The 8,929-nt window shown below is 44.2% G+C and overlaps 1 protein-coding gene across 1 annotated transcript; it reads left to right on the forward strand.

The window, feature by feature from the left end:
* The first annotated feature begins 180 nt into the window (after positions 1-180).
* Positions 181-3,567, forward strand: YWHAH (tyrosine 3-monooxygenase/tryptophan 5-monooxygenase activation protein eta). The gene is made up of 2 exons (XM_044275494.1): positions 181-407; positions 2,076-3,567. Exons 1-2 carry the CDS (start codon positions 321-323, stop codon positions 2,730-2,732), a joined length of 744 nt encoding a protein of 247 aa, XP_044131429.1. The 5' UTR covers positions 181-320; the 3' UTR covers positions 2,733-3,567.
* The last annotated feature ends 5,362 nt before the right edge of the window (positions 3,568-8,929 follow it).

Consider the following 8,929-nt stretch of genomic DNA (forward strand, 5'->3'; position numbering starts at 1 on the left):
CAGAGAGGAATGGAGTGTTTCCAGAGCCCCAGTCTGTACCAGTGCCATTAGCCGCCCCTCCCTCGCTTCCTGCGCTCTCCACCTCTTTGCTGTGCATTGCAGCAATCGTACTGCGCACGCTCATAGTAGTGGCTATAAATAGCTCATGACGTCAGCTAGAAATGTTCACCAAAGTCCCGCCCTCTGGTCACGCCCCTCTACAGTGCGTCCCGGCTGCAGCGCTGCAAGTAGCAGAACCGGGTGCAACGCGACGAGGCTGAGGGAGAAGAGATCCCGTTACTTGTACCGGCACCTCAAGTAGACCCGCCCTAAGGGACAGCATGGCGGACCGGGAGCAGTTGCTCCAGAGAGCCCGTTTGGCAGAGCAGGCGGAGAGATATGAAGATATGGCTGCTGCTATGAAATCGGTGAGTGTGAGGGAGGTATGGAGACAGACAGGCAGCAGTAATATGTGGGTGCACTGTATCCTTCCAGGAAGTCATGTCTGGGACTCTTACCCTCTACATGTTCCCCAGTGTTAGGCTATGGAGATGGACATGTATGTAATGTGAGTGTGCACAGACACATGTATGTAGTGTGTGTAAATGGCTGTGGATAGACATGTAAAGACCATGTGCTTTGTGTGAGTGTGCAGGCAGACATGTATGTAGTGTGAGTGTACAGGCAGACATGTATGTCATGTGAGTGCGCAGGCAGACATGTATGTAGTGTGAGTGTACAGGCAGACATGTATGTAATGTGAGTGTACAGGCAGACATGTATGTAGTGTGTGTAAATGGCTGTGGATAGACATGTAAAGACCATGTGCTTTGTGTGAGTGTACAGGCAGACATGTATGTAATGCGAGTGTACAGGCAGACATGTATGTAATGTGAGTGTACAGGCAGACATGTATGTAGTGTGTGTAAATGGCTGTGGATAGACATGTAAAGACCATGTGCTTTGTGTGAGTGTACAGGCAGACATGTATGTAATGCGAGTGTACAGGCAGACATGTATGTAATGTGAGTGTACAGGCAGACATGTATGTAGTGTGTGTAAATGGCTGTGGATAGACATGTAAAGACCATGTGCTTTGTGTGAGTGTACAGGCAGACATGTATGTAATGCGAGTGTACAGGCAGACATGTATGTAGTGTGAGTGTGCGGATAGACATGTATGTAGTGTGAGTGTGCGGATAGACATGTATGTAGTGTGAGTGTGCGGATAGACATGTATGTAGTGTGAGTGTGTGGATAGACATGTATGTAGTGTGAGTGTGCGGATAGACATGTATGTAGTGTGAGTGTGCGGATAGACATGTATGTAGTGTGAGTGTGCGGATAGACATGTATGTAATGTGAGTATAAACGGCTGTGGTTAGATGTGTGTATTGTGTGTGGATATACATGTATGTAATGTGAGTGTGCGGATACTTGTACGTTATGTATTCTGTACAGAGACATGTATGTGCAGTGAGTATTAATGAAGAATCCTTCGGCAGTGTCTTCATAACCCGTCAGTACTGGTGAGATGTAACACGGGCGGGCATGCTGGTTTGACAGATGCTACCTATCTGGTGGCACATCATGTCCCACCCCATTCTGCATGGCTCTTTCATGGTTAACAGGAGGTGTAGGGCAGAGCATGGAGAAGAGGAATGAATGTCAGAAATAGATTGTCAAATGGACATAGGATCTACCATGAATTTGACCCTTGACAAGGTCTTTACATTTTGTGCATAGAGTGCCCAGCTGTAGGGTGGAGTTGGCATCTTACGGGTGGGCATTTTGGAGTATGAGCGTCTGGTTCTGGGAGGTGCTAAATGCTGGTGCCTAGTTGTGCGATGGCTCGTGTGTGCCAGTGCCGAAGGGCATATATCTGGTTGCTTCCCATTTGCATGGCTGTCTAGTCTGATGTGGTTTTCTGCTATTTAGGTCTAGGTTTTGTATTATACCGTTGTCCCTCTAAGGTATGTGATGGCTGACATTGATGCCCCTGTCTGGCTGGTGGGTTGTGTCCTCAGCCAATGACATTTGCCGGTTCATATATTTGTCAGTACCTGATGATCTCAACGTTTCGCCCTTCTGTACAGGTGACAGAGCTCAATGAACCATTGTCTAATGAGGATCGGAACTTGCTTTCCGTTGCCTATAAGAATGTGGTCGGCGCCCGAAGATCTTCATGGCGAGTCATTAGCAGCATCGAGCAGAAGACACTGGCTGATGGGAATGAGAAGAAGCTAGAGAAGGTGAAAGCTTACAGAGAGAAGATAGAAGCCGAGCTAGAAGGAGTATGTAGTGAAGTGCTGGCCCTGCTTGACAAGTTCCTCATCAAGAATTGCAATGACTTCCAGTACGAAAGCAAAGTTTTCTACCTGAAGATGAAGGGGGATTACTATCGGTACCTCTCAGAAGTGGGTTCTGGGGACAGGAAGCGAAGCGTGACGGAAGCATCTGAAGCTGCTTACAAGGAGGCCTTTGAGATCAGCAAGGAACACATGCAGCCAACTCACCCCATTCGCCTAGGCCTGGCCCTAAATTTCTCTGTCTTCTATTATGAGATACAGGGTAACCCTGAACAGGCCTGTCTCCTTGCCAAGCAGGCCTTTGATGATGCTATCGCTGAGCTGGACACACTAAATGAGGATTCCTACAAGGACTCCACCCTCATCATGCAGCTCCTGCGTGACAACCTGACCCTGTGGACAAGTGATCAGCAAGATGAAGAGACCGGAGAAGGCAATAATTAAAGAGGGTTTTGCGTCTTGCTACAGCCCATTATCTACCCGCTCCCCTCCACCACATGCCACCCCACCCCACCCCCACCGCTTCCCCTGATATGTCCCTGTGCTTATCATATCCGTATCATTGGCACAACTGCTCATATTGCTACGTGCCCGGGGAGACGGGTTTACTGTGGCGTCCTCTTGGGCATTGCTGGATTGCGTTGGTGCATCAGCCGTTTATCGGGCTGCCCTTGCATAGATCAGGGGATTAGGGAAGCTGCAGTTACAGAGAGGCGCCCGCGCTCTCCTTGCCGATAGGGCACGTACGGGCTGGAACGATGCAAAGTGGTCCCGTTTTATTTTGTAACAAAACTGGTTTTAGTTTCCATTTGTGCAGCATTCCCTGTGCATGTAAAGGGCTCCCCACTCTCTTTCCATGGAGGCACCTCACAGTCCAGGCTGTGGTGGGCTGCAGCTCCCGTTAAGTGGAGGAAGGGGGTCCACCTGGTTTTGTTAGCTAACGATAGACGTTTTTTTTTTTTTATGTGAGCTTTGTGAAGTTTCTATTTGCCCTTTTAACTTATGTCGTGATATCTCTGCACCTCTTATGAGTTTGAATGCCCTGAAAAGTACCTTGTGGTGTTCTTTTTATTTTCTAATCCTTCTAATTATTAAGGTAAATTTTCAAGGGCCTCAATCTTTTGGTTGTTAGCCTTGTGTGGACCAGGCCTTCTCAGGACTGACTGTATCTGCACAGTGTGTATTAGCCTGTTATGATGGATGCCAATAAAATGCCAGACACCCAATATAAATGTTTTGGAGTTATGTGGATGAAATAAATGCTGCTTTGAGGATATTATGACCGTATGAGATTTGTGTATTCTTTGATAAAATAGCATTGAGCATTTCTTGTTCCTTATCTTCTAGGTGTGCATGGCAGTAAGCCCTGATGGTCCTTGTAGGCAAGATTGGAGAATCGGGGCTTTATACGTTTTATTCACCTGACACTGGTACCAAAGTTCTGAAGTCAGTGGTCTGCAAGATGACTAGAGTTTCTCAAGAAGTATTATTCTTACTAAAGGGAGCCTATCAAAAGATCCATGCTGCCCTAACCATGCACATTCAGGAATACTGATAGGCTCCTCCTTTACAAAAATCTGCGATTTACAATGTAATCCTTCGTGTCTCAGAAAAAAAGCGATGAAAAAGGTCCCTGCATAGTAGGAACCGTCCACTGGCTTCACCCTACCTTGCAGGTAAAGGGTGAGACCTGTCCATCAAGTAAAGCAGGGCTGTTCTCCATGTTCCCAGCAGCAGCATTTCAGGGTAAGGGCTCATGCACACAAACGTATTTTTTTTCCGTGCCCCCTTCTTTTTTTTTTTTTCTTTTTTTTTTTTGCAAACCGTATGCGGGACTACTCATTTCAATGGGTCTGCAAAAACAAAACGGAAGTTACTCTGTGTGTGTTCTGTTTCCGTATGTCGATTCTGCAAAAAAAAAAATAGAACATGTCCTATTATTGTCTGCATTACGGACAAGGATAGTACTGTTCTATTAGGGGCCCGCTGTTTGCGGTTCCTTTTTTTTTGGCCACAAAATACATAGGGTAGTGTGCATGAGCCCTAAAACGTAGATCCTTGTAATGGGTAAGCCAGTCAGTATGTTAGGTTCCCTTTAAGCGTCATGACAGTGGGTCCATCACATTTGTCCCAGCAATACATGTTCGCCCATAACAATCCCAATTCAATCATTTTTTTTTTTCCCCATTTTTACAGCAGTTTTGGTAAATAGGGTTAAGTTGTCTTACTATAAGATTCACTTTATGCACGTTATCAATATGTATAACATTTTATTTTATTTTTTTCCCATAAAGCATTTTTGTGGATTTTTTTATTTTTTTCATTTTGTATATTCAGAGTTGCAGTTGCCATGATGACTGACAACTCCATTGAGATCATTAAAATAAAAACCTGCAAATGCTTGTTGACTTCTCCCGACACCCCGGAGCCTGGACATGTTCTCCATCACGTGGCACACCGGAGTGCAGTATTGCTGAGGGGTTCTCAAATGAGACCTGAATAATTCATACTGCATTACAGGTAACGGGTGAATCGGGGAAGGTCTATTGCAGTTTCCACAGCAACGGAGCAAGATTTATAGAAGCTTCTGTTTCCATGGTAACGGGACAGGAGCGATTTTTGCTACAGAATGCTTTTGGTTTAGTGTGGTGCTGTTTGACGTTTCCGAGGGCCATATATTACACACATTTCTAGATATTCCTCGCTAGCCTAGTTTTTACCGCGTGTAGACCTAGGAAGCATTTTAAACTAATATGGCCTGGAGAAATGATGGAGCTGCCTCGTCAGCCCTAGAAGCATTAACGGCAGTGCGTCATTACCAATCGAACGCCTTATCAATGCTCCGAGAATTGCATTTAATGTAGCCAGAGATGTTGCCCTGGAGATAGAATGATGTCACATGTTTCCATGGTAACCCAATGCTGTGATCATAGATAAAGTCCAGTAAGTGCAGGATTCATTTCACATCTGTTATTTAAGTTTTTTTTGTTTTCCATTTATGAATTTTTGTTGAAAAACATATCTATATCTGTTTACTCATTTTCTAATCCAAGAATTTGGATTCATGCGCTTTTTTTTGTTTTTGTTTAGTTTTTTATACCATTTTAACATGAGAGTAAATTGGTTAATGTACATAATGCAGTTGCATGGTTGCCCACATAATTCAAGGCATTTAAGCCCCGCCGCAGGAACATCCATGAAACTTCTGCCCGGCCCCTTCCTTCACGACTGGGGCCAACAGATCATATATGAACTGTTATTAGCATCCACGATACAGGCGGCTGAATTCTACAAAAGGACAGGAAATAAAGGTGGTCGTCTGAACTATGGACGCTCCGGTGGGCATTCCACAACCATGAAACCTGAGAGTAGTCACTACTGGTGTAAAATATGCTTGTATATAGATTTTCAGTTTGTAATATACTTCATGTTCCGGTGTAAGATGCTCCTTCTACCTATGTTGTATCCATTGTGGAAGGACCCCCACTGATCAGCTGTTTGAGGAGGCCATGGTGCTTCGGTCGGCGCTGCAGCCTCTTCACAGCTCACCAAGCACAGCGCTGTACATTTTATAGTGGCTGTGCTTGGTATTACACCCCGGCCCTATTCACTTCTATGGGGCTGAGCTGCGCCTAGGCCACATGGCTGATGAATGCGACATCACTGGGAAGAGGCCACTGTGCTCACCAGCAGCTGTCTGTTGAAACAGATGATCGGCGGGGGTGCAGGAAGTTGGACCCCCGCCGATCTGATATTGATGACCTATCCTGAGGTTAGGCCATTAAAATCCCCTTATAATAACTTTATGCCACTGTCCTTTATACTAAGATCTGCATATGAAAAGCTAGTCTTAGTAAATGAGCCCCCTTTGTGTTTTCTTATATACATATTTGAGCAAGCTCAGTATCTTTAGCCTTGCTTGTAGACATATAGGGGGTCATTTATTAAGAACAGTGTTTTAGACGCTGGTCTTAATAAGCCCCTGTGCTGGTCTCTATATAACTTCGGCATATCCTGCACCAGTCTAAATCTAAGCTTCCTTACTGTCTTACATTTAGCCCATTTTCTAAAAACAGGCGTAGAAAATGATAAATGAAATGGGCCTGCTGGCCCGTCCTCTCCCATGCCCACTTTTTTAGACCTGGCATGAGCGGGGAAAGTAGTTGATGGGCTGAATCTGATTTACCCTTTCACGGCCACTAGCTATGTGGTGCAGTGGATAGCAGAGTGATTAGTCAGAAAGGAATGTTCTGTCTGTTGAAGGTCAGCTCTGATATGTCTGCTTTATGCTGCCTCCAACTGCAAGGCCAGGGCAGGACACCAGATGTAAGAACACCATGCAGCCCAGCAATACCAAGTGTCAGCGTTAAAAACGAAACAAACCCCCCCATGAATACAAAATTGTGGGGTACTTTTCTGTTCCATAACTGCTTCTCTGTGTTGCCTGTACCCAGCTCTCGGAGGGTAGTTACAACTACAGCAGGGAATGGACTGAACTTGGTTAAACTGCACCCACCTCTGATGTGAAGCAGAAGGAGACTGGGCCGCCCAGGCCCTATAGTGGACCGTTGGTAATCACCATTTAATTACTGCTTCAGTAAATGAACAGTCGGAAAATAATTGTGCGGTTGAGTTTCATGGCCGTGGGTGGTTAAGAGGATGAAAATGAAGGGTTTGTGACTGGCAGTGTGATACCATTGTATGTTAGGATACGGTGGGCAAATGTAGCTTTTTTGTTTTTTTTTATGTGAGGCTCGTGGAATGCATATTTTCCTCAAACCAGATAAATATTTGCAGTAGCCGGCTTGATTCAGTCCCGTGTCACACACAGGTTGGCTGCGTTTTAGGCAAAAAAAATAACCGCCTAAAACATTAAATGCAGGACAAACAGACATTTTTGGGTCAGTGGTGTTTTTTTTTTTTTTTCAAATGACAGCATGCTCTGGTCTGGCATATTTTCCCTCATTTCCTGGTGTTTTCTCCCATAGGAAAAATTATAAAGACTGGTGTAAAGAAGAACTGGCTTAGTTGCCCGTAGCAACTAATCAGATTACTCTTTCATTTTTCAGAGCTCTTTTTGAAAACTAAAAGGATTCATCTGATTGGTTGCTATGGGCAACTAAGCCAGTTTGCACCGATGTTGGTAAACCTCCCCTGTTGGTTTTTCTTTTTTAAACAATTACCGTTATATATACGAAGTGATATTACAGAGGGGCTCATAATTATGTTTAGAAAGAAAAAAGGCAGGTGGTAAAACGCACTATATGGGAAAAAACACCTCAAGTCACACATTTTAAGACCCGTTTTCTGGCCAAAAAAGGCAGGGACAGATCGATGCGTGAAGGTACCCTAAGGGAGCATGCACATGCTGCAGATCACACGTGGATTTTTGTGCTGAAAAAACGCAGCGTATTACAGTCTAGTGCAAGAGATATCACAAATCTCACGTACACTTTGCGTATATTTTGAGTGCAGAAATTGACCTGCTATGTGGATTTTGATATCTGCAGCATATCAATTGTTTCCATGGATTTTTAGTGCGGATTTCACCCTTTCATTGGAAGGGTGAGATCTGTGGCAAAATCACATTAAATCAAAAAAGTAACACTTGCAGATTTGGTGTGGAAATCTGCACCCTTGTACAGGTAGTCCCCAAGACATGCACACAAGGACAGGGCTGGTTAGTGTATCGTGCTGGGATTTCCTGCTCTGAGTGAGGCCGATACTGCAGCTCCAATTTGGGCAAAATGATTCACACGGTCCATGAAATAACACTCGTTTTGCGAGTTGTGAATTTAGTGCAGAGAAGGAAGAACTGTCGAATGCGCCAGTTTAAAATCTACCTTTCAATTCATATAAAAAATGTTTAGGGAGGGAGGTAGGTACATCCGTCAGACCAAGACAATGCACATAAACATCACTAAAGCTGTACCAAATGTGTATACAGATGACAGTGGAGCAGATTTACCTAGGATGGTTGCACACGCCGTGGATTACACGGTTTATTTTTTCATGCAAATTTCGTGCAGAAAAACCGCAGTGTAATACCGTAAGTAAAAGATTAGACAAATCTCATGTACCCATTGCTCTTTTTCTTAGGTGCAGAAATTGACCGGCCCTGCGGATTTTAAAATCTGCAGCATGTCAGTTTGTTGTGTTATGTTTTTTGTGGGGATTTCACCCTTTTCAATAAAAAGCGTGAGATCAAAATCAAATCCGCAGTAAAAATTAGATTAAAAAAAGGCACCAAAACCGTGCTACATAGTGCGGATTTGTGAGTTTTGTTTTTTGGTGTAGATTTCATGCAGAATTTTTGCACCGTCTGAAGGTACCCTAAGGGTGTATTCATAATTTTTATTTTATTTTTTCGGTTACATTTAGCATGTAACCTGAGAAGTCTGCCGTACACGTGAAATGTATCCATAAAGTTCCATTGCAAGTACTTATGGAATAGTGTAGTATACTATAACATTTCATACCACAGTGTCTGTTTAATGGATGCTATAAAAATCTATGGGTGACGGATGGCACAATATGCCAAGTGTGACTGGCCTTCTTTAGCTCCAGTGATGTCACTGTCCACATACAGATAGAGATCACTGAAGTGGCCTTCTTTTGCTGAGCCAGCAGTGTGTTCTGAA

This window comes from Bufo gargarizans, chromosome 1, assembly GCF_014858855.1.
Source record: "Bufo gargarizans isolate SCDJY-AF-19 chromosome 1, ASM1485885v1, whole genome shotgun sequence".
In the NCBI taxonomy this organism is placed as follows: domain Eukaryota; kingdom Metazoa; phylum Chordata; class Amphibia; order Anura; family Bufonidae; genus Bufo; species Bufo gargarizans.